Here is a 21,289-nt window from a genome sequence, read left to right on the forward strand (position 1 = left end):
ATTAATCAGCTTGTTCAATGCTACAATACGTCCACCTGGACCAAAGAAGAAACTGTGGAGAAGAGACATCAATAATGCATGTGGATTTGTATTCTTTCTTGAACAGTCTTTGCTCGTGGTTCTTCATCGGAAAAGGTTTTGCCTAACCAAGACTTTAACTGGGGAAATTCTCTCAATACTAACAGGACATCACCAGGTGACATCTCTTCAGACTAATATTGGAAAAAGTCTGTGAATACTAAATTATATCTGCAGCATTTTTTTCTCATCACCATTCTCATTGTATAAACTATGATACAAGTATGAATGTGTTTTGTTTTATACTGTTATATGCAAAGTATGATTGAAAGTGATTACATATATTTACAAAAAAAAAAACACTATAACTCACTGTTATAGTAATAAACAATTAAATAAATAAATAAATAAATAAATAAATAAATAAATAAATAAATAAATAAATAAATAAATAAATAAATAAATAAATAAATAAATAAAATCTACCATGATTTTTCGCACCTGTTCCTTGAACGCCTCAATTCAGACGTCATTTACCCGGCCATCTGGCTCTCCACTATGATTGGTCTGCACCTCCGTCACTCACGCAGTCCGCGCTCTGATTGGTTCACACCTCCGTCACTCAGGAAGTGAGCGGGGGTCGTTCCAGTCCAGCTGACAGTTCGTGTGGGGTCAGTCTGCCAGTACCTGAAGAAGCTCCAGCATGGCGGGACGTGTTTTACTCCGAACCTGTTCTGCGGCAGTGCAGCTGCGGGGCAGCGCTGCGGCTCGGCCGCTGCAGCGGGCCATGGCCACAGGGAGAGGTAAGAGTCCGGTTATGACCCAGGAAGAGAAGACTTTGCGCCGAAATACTTTTTTTCCCCCTCCCCTTCATTTTAACGGAGGGTAGATCATGTCTGTTCAGACGAGTTAAAAAGTTTAGGCTTTCACTCGCAGTATTAAGACGTTGTTTGTGCCTGGTTTTAAGTGTGAGCACAGTATATGAAATAAACAATGAAGGTCATTTGGACTGTAATGCTGAGGCCTTTGGTGGATCCACCTCCTCTGGGTTGATGCCAGGTTCCTGATAGGGGACGTGATCGTGTTGCTGTGGGAGGCGTCAGCTTTATCACACGCCATGTCATAGAAACATTACAACATGCAACAGCTTGGGGAAATCAGCCTCCGTCTTTCATTTGCTTAAAAAAAAAAAAAATCTGTCCAAAAGGCCTACAGGTAAATGAACTTTAACTGTAAACACAAGAAGTGCTGGTTATATAGTGTGTGACACCCCTCCCATGTTTTACAACTTTTCAGGAATACCAACAGATGAGGAGCAGGCCACTGGACTCGAGCGACGTGCCATGCAGGCCTTAAAACAGGGAAAGGTAAGGCCACGGTCGATGCACGCGTACTGTATTTAAGCGGCACATGCACTGATGTGCTCCAACTTTCACATTGCAGGACCCTTACAGTATCCTGAAACCCAAGCACTATGCTGGGACGAAGGAGGACCCTCACATTGTGCCGTGCATTGGAAACAAAAGGCTGGTGGGCTGCCTTTGTAAGTAACGGCACCAAACGGGAAGGATGTGGTTTTTATATCAACTAGAAACACTTGAGAATTATATTTTGCAATGGGAAGCCAGGCGGCAGCGGGGATTTGTGTGTGCAAATGTACATTTGAAGAGCACTTTCAAATACTTATTTTGTACCTATTGTAGAAGGTGACGTAACCCAACTTGACACGTGGGCGATGATTGTGTGAGGAAACTTTACTGTTCTCCGTTGCAGGCGAGGAAGACAACACTGCCATCGTTTGGTTCTGGCTTCACGAGGGGAATGCCCAGCGCTGTCCTTCTTGTGGTTCCCACTATAAACTGGTCCACCACGAGCTCCCCCACTGATCCCGATCCGACTACAGCACATAAATCTTCTGGCCTATTTCTTGGCCCTATACTGCATCGTGTGCCCATCATGTACCCTGTCCAGTTTAAACATTAAAATGTGAACCTGCACTGGACTGTCTTTATGGAAATCAAGTCTTCAATGAGTGAGAAAGGGCAGCTTGTCAAATGATTAAGGAGCAGCATTGCCACCTTCTAGTTGACACTTTTATGGCTGAAGTAATGTGTTTCACCAACTTTGTTCATGTTAAAATTTCTTTAAAGACTAATGACTCGACCAACAGGATCTTGCCTTATTTTCAATGTTACCAGGTTTATTTTAGTGGCTGCACTTTGTTCGTTTGTGGATTATTTAAGGCATACAGCCAAGAACATCCACTCGGCATCTAAAGCAAACATTTCACACTGCTCTCAATCAACACAACTGGAAAAAAAAACAAAAGTTTACATGTCTAGATAAAGCACAAGAGGTCACTGCAACAGTTTGAATTCCTGTAAAATCCAGTGTGACTAACTGCTCTAGCCATTAAGAAAAACTACCAGAATCCAGCAGGAAATGTATTTTTGTTGAGACCGTCTTATTCAAATTAGCATCTTTTGCCATTCGGTCATGCCAGTTGTCAATCGGTATCAACAAAAGCACATCCGTTACATCTTGAGGTTCAGAAACTTGGTCTTACTGCATGTCAGTGCATTTTACAGGAGTGTGTGTTACTGTAGACAAGCCCCTGTGCTGTGTAAGTTTTGCTCCATCATAGTTGTCGTATCCAAACATGAATAAAACATGTCTACATATCTAATAGGAGCAAAATTGAATGATGTGTAATCTGGCATGAAATATCGTGACGTCAAAAGAAAAAGTGATTAAAAAAAAAATAATAATAATTTCATGTGAAAGTCAAGACATTCCTCAACGTTAAGTTAAGCTCTCTGGCTTATGTATTCAGAACCACTGCACAGTTCTCACTGCGACGTCTTCGGAACCAAACATTTGGGAATGGTGTTGCCGTCAACGGTCCCAACGGGGGAATTTTCTTGCCATTTCTGTGCACCGTTAGGCAAGATTGAAGCCTTGATTGTGATCTATAGCCTGCAGAAGCTTCTGGCTGAGCGTCTCTCGACTCGTGTACTTGGGCAGGTCCAGCAGGTTGAAGCAGGTGTGGGCAACGGGTAAGTAATGCTCGCCTCCACCGGTGGGTTGGATCACCAGCTTCAGGCTTTTCATGCCGAGGATGGGTATACGGTCGCTTCCTGTGAGGAACACTGTACAGGTGGAAGATTTTTTATTTTATTTTTTGTCATTTAAACCATTTACCTTTCTGAAGCAAATGCTTTTACTGTGATTTTTGAAATACTTACAGAGAAACTGCTTCTTCTTTTCTAATGGAAGATTGTGGAACACATCCCAAAAGAGCCTGATGGTAGGATGATCAGTCCAGTACTCCCCTTTATATTCGGTACTCTGAGGGGAAACAATAGCATTCAGTTTGTCATCTTTTAACAAAGCAAGACGAGGGTTGATCATTTCAAAACCGACCTTTTCAAGCTCCGTCCAGTCGTAGTTGGTGTTGCCAATGACCATGGCTTGTAGTTCGTTTGGTTGGAAGAGCTCCAACACCTTTCCACCGCACACTTTGTGGAATCCTGCATAGAAGCCATCGAACAGCGGCGCCACTGATGCGTTGAAGATGTAGTCCACGTAAGCACTGACAAAGTCCTGCCTAGAAGAAGAATAAACCTTATCAATCAAAAATGTTGGATCAGGAGGGGAGAACAAAGGTGATCCTGAAAACAAGTCATCTACTAATTAGCGTCAATGGGAAATAAAGAGCATTTTACCTGTTTGCCTTATTGACATTGATATCTTCCCCATTAGGCACAAGTTCCAGAACCTCTGTGGCACCGTAGTTTTCCTCTGTGATCTGTAAAGACACAACCACCATCTACTGAAGGATTCTGCTCAGATGATGGATTGAATGGCACAACTCATAGCTATGAAGGTTATCTCACCGTGAAATTAAGGCAGAAGGTTTCCTCAAAGTCATCTTCTGAGTAGTCCAGTAAATGCTGCAAACTCCTGATTCAAGCAGACAGTATTTAGTGAGTCTGATGAGGCAACAAGGTTTACATGAACATGACGTGTGGCAGTGCGACTGCAACGGCTGGAAGCTTTGTCGGCAGCTTCGACAATTCCAAGTTCAAGTACCACTCATGGGCATGAGAAATGGAAAACGCGGATGATCGGATCGGGGTCTGACCTTCCCACATCTGGCCTGAGCTCTTTCAGGTCATCGAGTGTCGGTTTCCTCTTCAACAGCTTCTTGTAGAGCGCCACCGGGAAGTTGAGCTCCACTATGGTCAGATTGTAGATGGCCAGCCCGCAGATGACCCCGATGAGGTTGAACAAGTCGATGTCCTCGAACGTCTAGGAGACATTAGAAGAGGCGTGTTCTACGACCTGCTGTCGTTTCATTTGCCAAGTATAGTCGAGCTTAGTAGTGACCGTATTCATGGCAACCCCACACTTTTGTCACAGTCATCCTGCAATTAACATCGACTGATTTTGTATATAGAAACTGAAAACCATCCAAACACAATGCACTCACAAAATGAGTTTTGAAATGTGATCCAACAACGATTAAATTCCCCCATCTCCAATTATTGTGATGTGTGATCTATAAAGTTGGAACTCGTCTCGTCTGGACTCATCATTATCACACAAAACATACATACAATACATATTTCCGCAACAAGGATAAAGAAAAGGGAACATAAATACAGGAAAGTACCTTGTTTGAAAACCAGATGAGCCTCGACTCCTCATAATACCGAAACATCCCGTATTTGGGATCCAGCAGTTCTTTCATGATCAGGAGGAAAAACTCTTTTCTCACGCCGCCGGCGTCAACGGCCTCTTCTCCCACAAAGATCACCTGCCATGAACGCAAGTCAGTGTTTGGAATACATTAAATACCAACTTCTGTATTTTATTTTATTTCATTATTTTTTTTTAAACATGACAATTTAGTTTTTAAAGCGTTCACCTTGAGGGGCTTCTTGTAGTCGACATTTTTGGACTTCCTGAGGACTTCCATGGTGTCTCCCACGATATTTTCCCTCCTAACGATGAGGATGAGGCACGGATTGACGGACTCGACCGCTGGGAGGAACATGGAGTTGAAGTTTTGCATCTGTGCCTGGTCCACGGCCATCTGTCGACACAAGTGGAGCGCATGAGCAATGAGCGACCACGCTGCTTTCAACGGAGCCGCTACGCATGAAGAGATCCACTGCGAACAACCTGCATCTGTATGACGGCGTCCGTCTGAAGCAGCGTCGTCTTCGCCGGCGCATCAAACACGAAGGGATACCTGCAGAGAGTCACCACGCCGTCATGGCCCTGTGGATACAATTTTTTGTTTTTGTTTTGTTTGAATTAAAAAGGTGACAGATGAACACATTTAACAAATTGAATCATGGTGACAAACGGCCGCCTCACCATCGGGTACATCTGCCTCTGAATCCATGTGACGTAGTCGTTTCTGATGTCGATCAGCTCATCCAACTCGTGAATGTAGAATTTGTCGTACTGAATGATGTGTCCTCCTCTTTCATTTACCTGAAGTGACCAGAGAGCAAATGTTAACGGTTTAAGGTACGACATTAAAAAAACACAAAAAAAAACCAACAAATCCAGCATGTCTCACCGCGTGCAGCAGCTCCAGGAGCCGCAGCGACGTGTCCAGGAAACAGGTGAAGATCCTCTGCTCCATCGAGGGAATGCCCACCTTGTGCATTTGGAGCAGATACACCACAACTTCCTTGTAGAGCTTGACCAACCGCTGGAAGATCGGTGGCTCGAACGTGGCCCACCAGTTCCCTGGTGCAAACACGACACGCGGCATACAGATGAACTGGCACCAAACTGCAAAATACGAGCGCTCAGCAAACCATCCCCCCCTCTTACCCAACACCTTCAGCGGAGCCTCCTTCAAGCTGATGAGTGATTTGGCGAATCGGATGGTGAGAGTGACGTAGTTATTCCGGTCGGTGAAGAGAGGGCATTCTGGGAGAGTGAGGTAGAGTCTCAGTGCTTCGATGTCTGGAGGGGAGCTGCTCAGCCGGGGAATCAGGTGCTTCTCCAGACTGGCAGCGATCTTTAACAGACAAAAGAAACGTGGGCAACCCGTTAACAGATTAAGCAAAGCCCGAACTGTATTAGTATATATGGCCACTCTGAACATCTTGCATTATAATCAAACGTCAATTTAAGAGAAGCTTTTTCAGCCAAGTTTTAAAATGGCATGAATATTTCTTAAAGGCAGTGACACTGATCTGCTGAGTCCAGTTTAGACGTACTATGGAAACAGCTGCAAGAAAGCTTTTTGTGAGGCCGCTGACCTGCTGGGTGAGCTCTGGGTGATCTTGTCGAATTAATCTGTGGAACAGTAGGCGAGCCATGTTCATATCCACCCCAGAACACTTGCTGCTGGTACTGTAGTGATCTGGATGACTGCGGAAATAAAAACAGAACATTTATACGCGGCTGCGTTGCAAGAACGTTCAACGCATCCATGTAGTCTTTACACAGGTTGATGTGACGCCACGTCACTTAATGCCACAGTTTACCTCGCAGGCTTATGACAGGCCGAAAATATCCCTTAAAAAGAGATTTAACATAAAATGAGATTACCCCGTTGACAAGAAGGAGCCGTTGAGGCAGCTCGCTGAGGAGAACATGAGGTCAATCTCACTAGAGGAGACATAAAAACAAGTTATTAGTAAAATTTCACAATCTAATTTCTATTGAGAGAATATGATGTCATGACAATACATGTGACCGATTTCACTCGGTCCAACAGTGAATTCAAACGAGCAGTAGCACCGATACGTCAAAGACTTTACTTGGAGACTTCTTGTGGGAGTCTGCCAGGTGAGCAGTTCAGCCACTTCTGTATGATTTCCTCATTCAAGGTGCAAATCTTTCTTTGGAGATCCTGTATCTTCACGTCATCTGTATTCTCAAGGTTCTACAATGCAGAGAGCGAGAGAGAGAGTTCATCTAAATAAACAATAAATTCTGTTGGTAGCAATGTTGGGTCAAAGACTGGTGGAATTGTTTGGGGGGGGGGGGGGGGGGGGGGGGGGGGGGGGGTATTTAAATAAACTCTGTGACACATTGAAAAACACTTACATTGGCAGTACGATAGTGAGCAAAGCTCTGGTCTCCTCCGGCATAAATTCTCTTGACAACACAGTGCGGGTCTGCGAAGTGACAGAAAGCACGAAATAGGTTTAAATACCTGGAGCGTAGCTGTACAACAAGTCGGTGTGAAAATACACCCAAGTAATGTGGTTGATTTCAACATTTCAAATAATAAAAAAATAAATAAAAATGTAAATTCTTTGAATATAAAACTAAGCGTTTATGTAAGCAGTGATGCAACGATGGGAAAAAAAAACAGGACTTCTGCTCAATATTACCAAAATAAAACACAGTCTCTACTTGATAAAGTAGTTCATGCTCTCTTGATCTTCAGAAACGTTATTTACCGGTGTGGTCTGCATCTGTTGACGCGCTGGCGCTGACCCAGGGTCCTTTGACCAGCGCCGGGCTTTTTCTGTTGCAAGTGGAGCGCGTGCCGAGCTGGCCGTTACCGCCGAGCCCGATGGCGTCCATCTTTCCCGAGGAGGGAGTAAAAGCCAGCGTATGCTGCCTTTTAGGTGCAGGGCAATTTGGAAAAATGGTAATTAGGTTAGTGGTGACATTTCAGTAATAACTCCATTACACACCTGATTAATATTACATTGTGCACAGTGGGGCAAAGAACGTGAAATTTAACGTGGAGAAAGTGAAGACAGTAAATCATACCTTCCGCACGCGATCTGCGTGACCACATTCCCCATGAGCTCAAACACTTTCCTCGGGTTGATTTCATGGTTTGTGGAGTTATGTCCCAGCTGCCCGTATCCCCCGGCTCCGAAGGTAAACACGCCGCCCTCCTGTAAGAACAGCAGCAGCAGATTGAGAAAAAGATACGAGCAACAAATAAAGCAAAAAAAAACCAAAACAAAACCCTGTGACCCAATTGCCTTCGTCACAACATCGCGAGTCCGTAAACTGTATGGATGTAGTATAGATTTCAAAATTAAATAAATAAATGGCGGCACATTTTATCCACAAGAAGCTGTAAGCTGAGAGGTGACAAGTCGGTGGATTGGTCAAAACTCTTCTCTGTAGAAACCACTTGGCCGTGACCACTTGGTCACACTGACCACGGCCATCGGAATAACGGCCGAGAGCGGACTTGTCTTCCATTACTTCCACTCCACAAGAATGAAATCTTCTCGCATTCGCACGTCGGAGGCAAATGGGGAACAGGATTGGGACAGAGATAGGAATCGGCGAATGTTGCAGTCATGTTAGTCACTTCAATCGACTCGCAGCCTAAAGAAGTAAATCGCTATAAGCTGCTAAAACCAAAAGGCAAAAATCCTCCTCTTCAGCCTGCCGCCAAAACACAAACTTACTGTGGTCTGGGCATGAAACAGGCCTCTCATCTTCCATCTATAGTGATATTAAATATTCACAACTTAATGATCCAAAGCGTGTTTCGGTTTGTGACCGACGGTGGCCGTTTAGCCAAAGTGTGACGAAGTGTCTCTGGTGACAAAAATGAAAGGATTGGATTTTGTTTCCATCAAACTTGCGTGTTAGTTCAATAAAATCATATCAACTTGTCCTCTTCACGGTAACGCCGTTATTCATTCATTATTCATCATCTCAATCACTGAGAGAAAAGTAGAAAACAAAACATAACACTGCCTGGATTTGCTTTTTTTACAATTTACAATGGCGACTCCGTCAGATCGGGTATCCCGCCTCCTCATTTCCTGATAATTGATTTTAATAGCTTGATCAGTTGTAAAGCCTGTCACTAAAACCTCAATTGATAAATATGCTCAACACTGAATGTTATATAATTACTCTCTCTGAAGTCTTTATAATAAAATGCAATAATGTAACTGGCCAAAAAGTTACTGTTGGGGGAAAAAAAAAGGTTGAGACACAAATCAAATAGCAGCTTGCCTTGGTCAGTGCCGCAGTGTGATCTTCTCCACAGCAGACGTAAATCACTCTCTGCGATCTCAGAGACTTCAGGAGAGACGGGTAATACCGATCTGAAAACGAGACCCCGTGAACGTCAGCGTGTCTTTCGGTTTTAAACCGGGACGGTCAAACATTCGGCCCGCCAGAGGGTCCGGCCTGCCGTTTTGTTCCGACGACCCACCGTTGCAGTCATTGAGGCCGAGCTGACCGAACTTGTTGCGCCCCCAGCCGAACACCGCTCCCGAGAGGGTGAGGGCGAAGCTGTGAGCGCCCCCTGCTGATATCTGAGCAAAGGGAATGCCCTGCAGGGACTGGATGAGCTGGGGCGTGGCGATGCTCTGACCGTTCGCTCCTAACCCGAGCTGACCGTAGCGATTCTGGCCCCAGGAGAAGACTTGGCCTCCTGTACAAAAAAAAACAAAACACAGACATGATGAAAACGGCTCAACGTTTTGGCACCATAACAAAAAAAACAAAAAAAAAACCTGGAATGACATGGTTACAAATAATCCTTACCTCTTGAAAGTGCATGGGAGTGCCAGTACCCACAGGCGACCTGAGCAATTTGTACATCTGACAAACTCTTGATGTTTCTGGGGGGGGGTAATTTAAAAAAAAAAAGTGTTTGGTCGGAGTTTAAATACAATTTTATATAAATCCTATCATACGCTCTATATGTGCAAGATCGCGTCATTCGTAGGAAAGATTCTTGCAAGTCAGGTCCAATGAGAACACAGACAGAAGAGACCAGCCTTCATTAGCACACAATATTAATGAAGGTTTTGGAGCAACATTTGCTCCCATCCACATCATGCCTTTTGTGAAGAAACAGCTTGATGTGTCAGTAATACAATCCTAAAGGCCACTCTGCACATATTATAGCATGTATAGAATGTCGTTACTAAAAAAAGAAAAAAAAGAAATGCAGCACAGATGCTTATTATTGAAAGACAAATATATTTGTAATTCGTCAGGTTTTTGAAAACAGGGTTGTAAACACGTGTCACAGTCCTCATGGTTAGAACAATTAATAACATATCTTCTGAACGAATAAATCACCTTCTTCTTTTTTTTTTTTTAGCGTTATGCAATTTTCTAGGCAGTTCTGCGGCAGAGACGGTGGAATTGTTTATAAAGGACACAGAAGATTAACAATTCAACAGATGTGGAATGAAAAACAAAGACTTTTGAAACACATTTTGTTTCGCAAGAAATCCTGTTATTCTGTGTGCCTGCCTCTTTAAGAGGCTAAGTGTAAAGATTAATATGCTAGGATAACAATAGTGTTCATGATACAGAAAACCATTTTGCAAAATTTACAAAAAACTGCTTAAATATTTGCCAGCCACAGTGGATGGGATTTTGGTGAAAAGCATTAAATGGAGCAGATACTGTTCATCCGAAATATTCTAAGTTTACACTATTATAATTATAATAACTGGACTTAAGTTGAATGAGCTCAGGCAGCATTAAAATAGGTCTTCTAAATAGGGTTGTTTAACAGAATACACCAATGCAATTTATTTTATTTTTTTTCTTCTTCTTCTGCATGAATCATTGAAGACAGTCTGACCTATATTCTATAATATGGTACAACACTGATTGTGTTCACTTCTGCAGCCTTCTCACATATTAAATCACAAGTAAACTTAAAAACGAAAAAACAAAAAACAGTAAAAGGAGTCAGTCCTGAATGTTAAAAAAAAATTGTAGAAATACTGACCGAGGCACACGAACACATTCTTCAAAGTTGTTCAAACCCAACTGCCCGTCTGAACCGAGACCCCACGAGAAGACCTGTCCCTTGTCATTGAGAGCCAGAGTGTGGGACTCTCCGCAGGACACTGCCACGATGATCTGGGCATCCAAGGCCACGACCTGCTCTGATGAGACGACAAAAGAACGTGACGCTGGCTCACGCGCGCCGTCACGGCGACCAAACAAACCGACTCCACAAAACAACAAGGAGCAAAACGTCACCAACCTGGTTTCTTTCTGGACTTCTCGTGTCCCAGCTGGCCCAGGTCGTTGCAGCCACAGGTGTACACCGTCCCGTCCTCCAGCAGGAAAGCCGTGTGTCTGCGGCCACACCCCACGTCACGCACTTGCTTGCCGTGGAAGAACTCGCATCTTCGCGGCTCCACCACGATCTCGTCATCAATCCCACCCAAGCCGAGCTGTCCGTAGGAGGCATTCCCCCAGCACAGCATGGTGGCTCTGCCCACTGGCTACAACACGCCAAGTCTCTGCAGAAAAAGACACTCCGAGGAATAACGCAGCCCCCAAAAAAGGAGCACGTTCACATATTCATAGTTTCTGTAGTTGCGGGATACACTTCGGATACTGTCGCCTAGCAAGGCAGCGGCCACATAACAGCACGGCTAGACACGCGCGCGCCACAGCTGCATGTCGGTGCGACCAGCTCCAGGCATATGCCTTCTTTTAGGGGGTCAGATCTTTAATAAATAAATTAAAAGAAAAAAAAAAAAGAAAAGAAAAAAAGCACAGGTCTGGACTCTAAGCCGACCTGGTGATGATGCGTAAACAGATTAGCCAAGTGAGCTACAGATAAATTAAGGGTGTCAGCGGAGTTGTGTTAAGTTGGAGAGGATGAGCCAACACCGACACATCCGCGGTGGGCGTCTAGGTTTACAAATTACAAGACACACCTAAAAATATGTTTAAACTCACGCGCTGCTAAAATTAGCACGTCACCGTCAAATTAAGATTCAGACGTTAGTACGATAACTCGACACTGTAATGAGAAGCTTTTGTAATGTCCCCAAGCTTCATGCAAGAGTGTTTTATTTTATTATATAAAGCGGAAGCAGAATGAGACAGGTGTTTCGGCTCGAGTGGTTTCCTTGTTAACTGGTGACCGACTTCCTTTATAACGTCCCTCATGGACGCTAATAACAACTTATGACAAAAACCCGAGAGAAGTCAATTTAATAGCATTTAAATGGTCGTACCTCTTGTAGGTCTTTAAAACAAAACAAACAAAAAAACATGTGCTGCTACAAGCAGCAACGGACGCCGTTCAAGGAATTCGGTCACCAGATAACAGGGAAATCAGATAATCCGAAAAACTGGAGGTAAACACGGATCCTCGTCGCGTCACTGAAGCGACATGCACCGACACAACTTCACCAACTCCATTTGTTTTAACTTAAACCGTGACCTCAAAGTTAACTAATGCTATCGACCATTTATTGAAACGTTTTAACAAAAATAAAGTGCTAGGCACGTGGTGACACTCCGTCGGGTGCAGTTAGCAAGCTAATATCAGCCACGTTATAATGTAATAATTGAGTATTTGATTAATATCTGTGGCCGTAAAACTGACGTATTTCTTACTAATCGTGCCACCGCGAGCTTGTCAAGTCACAGACAACTGCAACGACAAAGTTGAGATACAAATCTTACCAAAACCACCAGGTCTGACCACGTTACTGTCCGCCAGAGCTTTGCTTTTGTGAGCCGATGTGACAGTTAAAGAACCCCATGTCGGCACATTTTCATTACTTTAAGACACAGATCTACTGTAGACTAATACACGCGACTGAATTCCTCCAGTTTGACTGTCAACAACTGCTGCACGTCCACAGAAAAGCGTCAAGTGACTGGAACTGCCCCCTGGAGCAGCGCGTGAATAAAAGCACTTCCGGGAACAAAACTACGCGTTATGTGCAGATATATTCTTCAATTTCGGTACTTTACTTTCCGTTACTTTACTTAAGTGCTGGGGCCGCTCTCACAGTGGCCTGTATATTTTCCTAAGGTGACATTATCATACACAGTGTGGCGTATAGTTGCGAACGTTTCGGGTTTGTTTTTGAAGGTTCCTACTTTTAACCGGAAGTTGAAAATAAATATCGCGAACCATCCACAATGTTGGAGAGGGGCCTGGGCGCGCGCATGCGTGGACACACACACACACACACACACACACACACACACACACACACACACACACACACACACACACACACACACACACACACACACACACACACACACACACACACACACACACGGTTTATAGTTAAAATAAAGGAGATAATTTACGTAACATAAATAATTGTACTTGTTTTTCTGTACCACTTTGAGATTGTTTAAATGTTCTGATTTACAAATAAAATCTATGCTTATTGTTTTGTTATTATATTACCATTAGTTCATACTTAATCTCTCTTTCACTTTCTCTCCCAAGGTTTATTTCGACTTTGCTTCTGTAGCAAAAGTGAAACAATGAAGGATACTTAAAAACAACCACAGCTCAAACAGTTTCTTATCTAAATAGTCACTGAAACAGTAGAACGATAACAAAATGCCTTGATGAAGAGTAGAAGAACCCAAAGAAACACATACAGAGAAACAGCAAAAACAATAAAACAACAGCAGCAACATAACATCATAAAAAACCTCCAGATGCACGACTGTTTAATTTTGGTAAAGTAGGAATGCTTTCCTTTGTTTGAGTTTATGTATGAGTCTATTATGAAAAGGTTCACACTTCGTTTAATATTGTTTACTGTTGAAATGTACAAAGAAAATTATGTAACAACTTTGTGATATTATAAAAATACAACAATATATCACAAAACCGAGACGTGTATTTGAAAGCATTTTTCAGCCTCCATGTATTTACATGTATTTGCTCACAGTATGGTGGTGATGATACTTCACGAGCAATAGCTGGATTTCACTGCTGCAGCTACCAGATATTACAGTACATAAAATAATAGCAGGAGTTACCTTTAAAATACTCATTCCTATGGTCTTGTAAAGGCTTTCAGATTGTACAAATACACTTAAAGTAAAGAAGATAAGTCTACAAAACAGTTGCACTTAAAAGTACTTATACAACAATTGTACTGTGAGAACACCTTTAAGATGAATTAGGGTTGACATTAAATGTCAACAGTTTGATACTCCTACTCTTTATATACAATCAATCATACATTTGGTATTGTGTCGAGAAATGTCTCACTGGTGAGACGTTCCTGTGTACTGAATCTTTTTCAAGGTCAAAACTGATTTAAATGTTTACAGGATGGTAACTTCTGAGAACTTGTCACAATTTTATGTATTTGCTTTAAAAATATCTCCATTGTGTTGATCAGCATTTCACGTTTTAACTTGTATATATCATACTATCATTTTGAATTGTTTTCAGGCAGTTTCTCCTCATGAGGACACAAAAGACAGAACGGAGACATTCAAAGCTACTTTGTACCACTTTGCCAGTAAGATTAAGTCAGCTGTAAATCTTTAATATGAGTGAGTTGGTGAAAACATGCACACTGAAGGCTGCAGAATTTGTTCAGTGTGAGGAAACAACTCACTTTTGCCAATATTAGTTTCAATGGAATTTCAGGTTGTCCATAATAATAACTTATTGTGAGAAAGGCCAATTAATGTGAACATTTTTAGAATGTACTTGTCCTTTGCACTAGAAGAAACGTGAAAATACAGATTTCAAAGTGATGGGTATTCCCAGGCTATTATTATGCTCATACTACTGTTTGGGTCGCCTTTTCCCAATGTGGTCAACATGGCTGTATTTGAGTTTAACACAATTAGCGCCATCTTGTGGAACAGAGTGCGTAAAGGTTATTAAGGTAAACCAGAAATAATTTCACAATTCACCCTTGACAACGGATGAAGGAATAAAAACAAAATGGACTATCACATGATGTGCATGCCTTGACATATTTACTGAACAAAGTAGAAACGAGCAAACAGAAATAGACACATGCAGACCGTACTGTGGGGATAAAACAACATGATCTGCTCAACAAAGGCTGTCAAAGAAATATATCTTTATTTTTGTTTTCCCGGGATTTAATAGGAAATCACACATAATGACCATTCTGTCTTCTCTTCACTTGCTGTTTATGCATTTTAGAATTCATTTGAACATTATTTTATTTGTTTTTTTAATCTCTGAATGGTCTGGGCCCCGCCCTTCCTCTCTGAGCTGCTCATGCCATGCTTGATTGTGCCTGTTTTTCTTTGTTGTCAATCCTATTGTTTGTTTCACTACATTTTACTGTTTTTACTCTTCTATTGTCATTTTTGTTTTGTCTATCATGTGATGCACTTAGGCTTCAGCTACAGGGGTTTTAAAGTGCCATATAAATAAAGGTGACTTGACTTGAACAACGGTCTGTTTTGGTGAAGGCTGTTTAAATGATACAAAAAATATTAATATATAGAGGTAATCACTGTTCTTTGCTGCTGGTTTATTCCCCCCCCCCCCCCCCCCCCCCCCCCCACAAGACCCTCCAGCAAGTGAAAGTCCTGCTCAGGTCAGGACTGAGAAGAACGTGTTTGGAGGAAAAGAGGGAGCGGAGTCAAAACACAAGTGAACGCAGGAACATTCAACAGTTTGAATCTCCACTCTGCTGTGGTCGGCCCGGTCAGACAGTTATAGGAACCCCGCGATTGCACAAATCTCAAAGAGGGTCGTTACGCTCTTGTCCTGTGTTATGCTGTCATTTCACTATATGTTCTTGAATATGCCCTCGTTAGAGTTTGTTGACTGAAGATTTGGTTTTCTTGTGATTGTCTCATTCAGTGTGATCAGTCTGTACTTTACTTAGTTGTAGTAAACAAAAAGATGGATTGGCTTTGGACCAGGAACTGTACTCATCTTTTTTTTTTTTTTTGGTCACATATTTCAAGTCCCACAAATATAGAAAAACAAGGCCTTTGGGGCAGTGTGTGAGAGCATTCATCGTCTTTTTGTGAGTCACGTATTGCAGGTAATGACATGTTTCTGATGAAAAGGCAGTGGAATTTCCCTCCCATTTGATTCAAAAATGTACTCCTCTACTTTTCGGATCATTCAAACGACTATATTGTGAGGAAAAAAACATTCAATAACAAATCAGCATTCTTCATGCATATAATGCTTCGTACAGTCAGTGGGTGCAGTGAGTCAGTGGCCTCGATGTTCCGGAAGTATTGTTGAACCAGAAGTTTCCGGGTTTGAAATGCACTTTATATGGGTAAAGGGAAGGAACTGGTTTCTGATCAAGCTGCATGAGGAAGTGAATAAAGTGTAAACCTTTAAATGTGAGTCACGAGTAGAGCAGTTCATATGCTTTCTCTTTCTCATAGTCAGTTTGTGCATCAAGGGTCCAAGCCTAACTAAACTCAGGTGCTGTGATGTGATTAATTGCAGAATTTATACATTTTCAGTTAGTTGATTTGGAAATTGTATCTTTTCAAACTATGCAGGTTGAATAGTGACATAATAACGTTTAATTTAATCTTAAAAGTTTATCTTTGTTGTGGCGCAGAGTACATGTGACAAAAAATGTCTATCTTTTTTTCCCAAAACCAAACAATTACAACTGAAAATGACCACAATCTCAACATAAAGTCAATTTCCATGAAACCTTCTGGTGCAAAATAGTGTGAAATGTCCAAAAGACTTCTCCAATAGCTCTTGCATTATGCATGTTTTTTTCTAAACTCACTCTGACAAGCATAAATATACGGCTGGAGCTGATGAAAACTTCACTGATGTCTGAAACAGATTCAGACAGCACACTGATTGTTTTGTAGCATATAAGAATATGTATGTATGTTTTATAAAAAACAACAACAACAACAACAACATCCTGTTGAGAATGACAAGTACTTTAGAAATAACGAAAGCTGTCAAAAGCTGTTATGAAGTGCAACATTTCCCTCTGAAATGCTGCAGGGGTGGGAGGAGAAAGGAGACCAGACTGTAAATATTGCATTAAAACCTAAAACAGTACTGAACTGAACATACTTTAATATTCTACTTGTGGATGTATAAGAGCTGTGGTAATTATTTGTCATTGCTACTTGAAATTGTGAAGCGATGACCTAAGTATCTCTTTGTCTTAAACTGTTGCGATGAACTGACTGCGTCGAGGGATCCTTTTTAAACAATAACTCGCGTTAACAACAAAAGGAAATGATAGGCCTTTTTTCCTCCGAGTCTATACTTACTGGCACATTTACGTAACAGTGCCCTTGTCTTTTGAAAACCATCTCGCAGGCAGCTGACGGAGTGCGTCTTGAAAATGCGGTGTGTCCCGTTCAGCTGGTTCTGTGTGGGAGTTTTCGTCGTGCGACATACGCACAGTTTCCTCATGTGTCAGAGCCACAGGACCGACTTTAACTGACACCTCGGTAACAAAGCAGAGCACAGGCAGTCCGGAGCCGAGAGAAGCAAACATGCTGCACTTACTGGGGGTGAGTGAACGCCTGTTTCGTACGTTGTTTCGCTGTGAACGTTTCCCCCTGAAGAGGACTGTGACTTATATTATTCTGACATTAAGTCTCTACTGTGTTCAGGTGGTTGCTGGTCTACTTTTCATTATCGTGTGCTTTTCAAAAGGACTCAAAGAGGTGAGTTATCACGTGTCATTTCTATTGAAAAACACACGAATCCCCAGGAGACACCAATATATATTGACTCTACTTTTTAAAAACGTGGAAGAAATACTGTACGCAATACTGTTTATTTTTGTTTTTAACAGACAAATGCACCCCAGCCTTCTGAGTCCTCGGCAAACAACAAAAAGGTGAGTGTGTATCCAGATGAAACACTGTGGCTTGTTCCAGTATTGGGATGAAATATCAGACCTTTTATTTCTTCAGCAGAAAGATCTGACTGAACAAGACGTGGATTTGTTGGCAAAGATCCTCTCAGTGGGATTAGTGGATGCTGATCCCAACTACTTACAACATCTCAAAGCCTACAGGGACCTGCGGGGAGCTTGATCGCCTCCTGGAAATGACATCTGCAATTCTAGAACGAGTAAAACACACTTTCTTCCAGGAGTTTTCCTGGGACTCGTGAAGGCATTCAATCGAGCAATGCATCGTGTTTTGGGATTACGAGCTCCGAGCCCCTCCAGATGTTTCATCCTCTGTGGAAAAAATGAGGACTTTTCCCCGAGACGAGCATGACATCGGCAAAGATGGTGCTTATGTGAATGCGATAATGCTAAACGTGAACCTGCATGCTTTATTATTGCATGTATAGGTCATGGCTGTGCTGCTGATACCTTGTGGGCAAAGTTTGTAAAAGTCCACAACATCTCAAGAAATTTAAGATGGAAACATTAAAGACACAGAAAGTTTAACTCAGCCCATGTGAGCGGAATATGATTTATTATATATTTTTCATTGTGTCAGACACATTATACACTGGCTTTACAATAATAAATATACCCTTTGAGTTTTAATTTAAACATTTCTGTCAGATGTGTGAGCGTTTGATCTCGCCAGCTTCAGGATTCCCTGAAGGAGTCACAGAGCACACAATAGAAGAAGTGACATGTACACAGTCAAACTGAAGCCTGAATTCAGTCGCACCACATTTTATCACCTAATGTTTCTTCGTCCAAACATGGCTGTTGAGCTTGTCTCCCAGCAGGTAGAGCAGGGTCACCACAGTCATGTTAAAAAAGAAGAAGCCCACCAGGCCGGGAGTGCTGAAGCGCCCGAGAAGGGGATACACCCAAATCCCAACAGACAGATACACCCAGATAATCCTGCAGAACATGTTCGTACGGGAGAGAACAAAAGGTTTCAGAATCACTGTATCTATCAGGTCATCTCGTACTCTCTCATGGCTTGTGGAAATATTTGCTGTGACTGATTCTACCCTGATTATTGTAAAGACAAGCAAGAAGCGTAATAAAAATCTTTTAGATAACATGTGGCATGTGGTTGGTTTGTACTGTCAAACAAAAGAAGGAGATTTACAAACTACAAGCTGTTTGCATGATGCTCTGGGACATTGACATTTCTCTACTGGACTTGTCCAGGCTGGTTACAGTAGCAACATTCATACGCTGCTGTATTGAAATTAAGACTGAGACGGATTTGTGCATGTTACGTGTTAAACCTGCGCCTAAGGATGTTTTGCCATGATTGTACCACATGCTGAGTCAGCACTTACCAAGATAAATAAGCCAAACCCACGACTCCTAACGCTGCCAGAGCGTGTTTAGTCCGCGGGTAGGTGTGAGGCTGCACCAGCACCTCTCCCAGTAAAACAGGAAGGACTAAAGTGTGCTGAAAATGTAAAAAAAACCAAAAAAAAACTGTCACACATCAGCAGGACAACCAGGAACTACTGACTTCCAACAACTTCAAACGAGGAGTAATGTCCAATCAGAGGTTTACAAACCATTGCGTGGTTTATCCAGGGTGGGAAGAAGGAGTCGATGGAAGCTGGGTAGACGAGTTCTCTATCGTAGGCAAAGATTGACCAGAACAGAAGAACGACGAACTAAACAAAGAGCAATAACAGAGAGTTAGTGGATATTTCATTTTCATTCATTTCCCAAATCAGACAATTAAAATAACATGAACAAAACAAACAAACAAACAAAAAAAAAACTACATTTGAATTGGGAATATTGCCACTGTGAGGTTCTAACTACTAAACTAACTATCAACTAGGAGTTAAAGAACACAACGTTACAGTTATAAAAGTTTTCATTATAAATGTCCTCTATGTTGCACATCCTTTTTTACACAAGTTTGTTTCTGTCTTTAATCTATTAAAGCTACACACGGACATTCCTGTGGTGGGCTCTGCGGTGTGTGGAAAGCCGGCAAATAACAACAAACTCTTGAAATCTGTGTGTGAAAGCTGCTGAAGAAACAGTGTTGTTCCTAATACATCTAACGTGACAGAAAAAGGTTTAAATAGCGCAAGTTTATATTTAGAGAGACACTTTGACCTATCTAAATCTGAACTTTGCAGCTTGATGTCACTCAGTTGTCAGTGTTCATATAGTAAATAAAGCAAAGCTAAGTTACATCAAACTTTTACTGTAATTGTTTGAACTAATGCTGATTTGATGAAGTGATTTCGGTCAGAAATGTCGGCAGACGTGCCGACACTGTGATGTTTGGACATACAGTTACAGGAGGCCGAGTGTGATTTGAGCAATAAGCCAACGTGAACAAGAAAAACCAGAACCCTTCGTTAAAAGTGTGCAGGATGCGGTAAAAAGAGTTCCTCACCATGCCCACGGGGAAGGCAAAGACAGAGAAAAGAAAGTCTTTACATCTGTTCAGAGTGTGCTCTGCATTCTTCCCAGACTGGAGATCCAGCGCTGCTGCCAATCCAAAGAACACCATTTGCAACAACTGAAAGATAACATGTTGAAATTAAGATTGTTTTTTTTCTTCACACTTCTGAGGTCCAGCAGGGGGTCATAAAACTTCAGAGGCTAAACGCTGAAAATGTTCTCACCAAATTTAAAAAAGTGAGGTACTTCCAAGGTCCTCCATAAACAAAGATCCCTGCAGGCAGCTGCTCTCCTTCCTTCGCCAGGAGACTTTTTACAATAAACGCATACCAGCTGAATGCCGAGATGTGGTACGCTCTCCTCAGGATTGTTGTCATCCTGAATGCAACGCTACCGACTCACAAAAAGCTTCCCAAGAATTTTTTTTATAAATTAACAAGCAAAAAAAATGTGCCTGTAAAGTGGAGAGTTTCCCTTCAGGTGTTGAGGTTCTTCATGCAGCGAAAGTTCTTTAAAGATTAGTTTTGTTCAGCTCGAGCTTATCCTGGTATTTTTAAGCAGTGGAGACAAGAGAGCCACTGTTTCCCACGAAGCTTCTTTCATAACCAACACACTGTAGCATGTGAGGGGGGCAGCGAATTCATTCAGTCACAGCTAAAGCTGTTTGATAGAGTTTTGTAAGAGAAGCTTAAATAAGTTAGAGTTTAAATAAAGAAAAGTTTTGTTGAAAGACATTCGAACATATATTACTAGTTACATTATTACAACCACGAATGTGTTGTAACTACAGACTGAACTCAACAGCTGCAAACTTTTCAAGAGTTTCCTAATAGATCGTATCCTTTAATAAAGTCTGACAGTTATTAAATGTGCATTGCCTTTTGTTTTTTTGTCCTGGAGGTGGCGCAAGACGAGAGGCTGGGATTCATATAACTTTGACTTGTTGTTGATCTTTGTTAAAGAGGATTTATGGTTTTAATTACTTCAGCCGATTTTCTAAAATTAGTTTCACACAAATGTTGGATTTACTTCAACTGATGTCAAATAAACTTATTGTTAAAATCCTCAATGTTTTGCAATTCAATTCTTCTGTACCTTTTAATTTTAGGTTCAAACTGATGTTGATGAAAATGTTATTTGTTATCTTGTGCCGCTTGTACAATGTGAAAATCTCATTTCAGTATCAAAAACTCATTGAATAAACATTAAAATGTTAAGTTTATCAAACTATT

The 21,289-nt window shown here is 41.8% G+C and overlaps 3 protein-coding genes across 3 annotated transcripts; 1 reads left to right on the plus strand and 2 right to left on the minus strand.

Moving 5' to 3' along the window:
* The first annotated feature begins 664 nt into the window (after positions 1–664).
* On the plus strand, positions 665–2,015 carry cox5b2 (cytochrome c oxidase subunit 5B2). Its single transcript, XM_080507994.1, has 4 exons — positions 665–821; positions 1,315–1,385; positions 1,462–1,561; positions 1,792–2,015. The coding sequence occupies exons 1-4, from the start codon at positions 722–724 to the stop codon at positions 1,902–1,904; spliced, it is 384 nt and encodes a 127-aa protein (XP_080364120.1). The 5' UTR covers positions 665–721; the 3' UTR covers positions 1,905–2,015.
* A 175-nt stretch (positions 2,016–2,190) lies between these two features.
* Positions 2,191–12,598, minus strand: herc4 (HECT and RLD domain containing E3 ubiquitin protein ligase 4). The gene is made up of 24 exons (XM_080507993.1): positions 12,442–12,598; positions 11,000–11,261; positions 10,739–10,898; positions 9,532–9,608; positions 9,197–9,418; positions 8,995–9,086; positions 7,777–7,907; positions 7,458–7,621; positions 7,099–7,169; positions 6,810–6,934; positions 6,598–6,657; positions 6,306–6,417; positions 5,872–6,061; positions 5,612–5,784; positions 5,404–5,523; positions 5,206–5,304; positions 4,949–5,116; positions 4,694–4,837; positions 4,163–4,329; positions 3,915–3,981; positions 3,744–3,826; positions 3,442–3,625; positions 3,264–3,366; positions 2,191–3,167 (listed from the first exon to the last, which is right to left on the minus strand). The coding sequence occupies exons 2-24, from the start codon at positions 11,223–11,225 to the stop codon at positions 2,959–2,961; spliced, it is 3,147 nt and encodes a 1,048-aa protein (XP_080364119.1). The 5' UTR covers positions 11,226–11,261; positions 12,442–12,598; the 3' UTR covers positions 2,191–2,958.
* Positions 12,599–18,392: 5,794 nt separating this feature from the next.
* On the minus strand, positions 18,393–20,434 carry LOC308138860 (androgen-dependent TFPI-regulating protein; the record flags this gene model as incomplete). The annotated part of the gene is made up of 5 exons (XM_080508139.1): positions 18,393–18,563; positions 18,974–19,089; positions 19,205–19,306; positions 20,050–20,175; positions 20,282–20,434. The coding sequence occupies 5 exons, from the start codon at positions 20,432–20,434 to the stop codon at positions 18,398–18,400; spliced, it is 663 nt and encodes a 220-aa protein (XP_080364265.1). The 3' UTR covers positions 18,393–18,397.
* Between the last annotated feature and the right edge of the window lie 855 nt (positions 20,435–21,289).

This window comes from Blennius ocellaris (genome assembly GCF_963422515.1).
Source record: "Blennius ocellaris genome assembly, chromosome: 13".
NCBI classification, from domain to species: Eukaryota; Metazoa; Chordata; class Actinopteri; order Blenniiformes; family Blenniidae; genus Blennius; species Blennius ocellaris.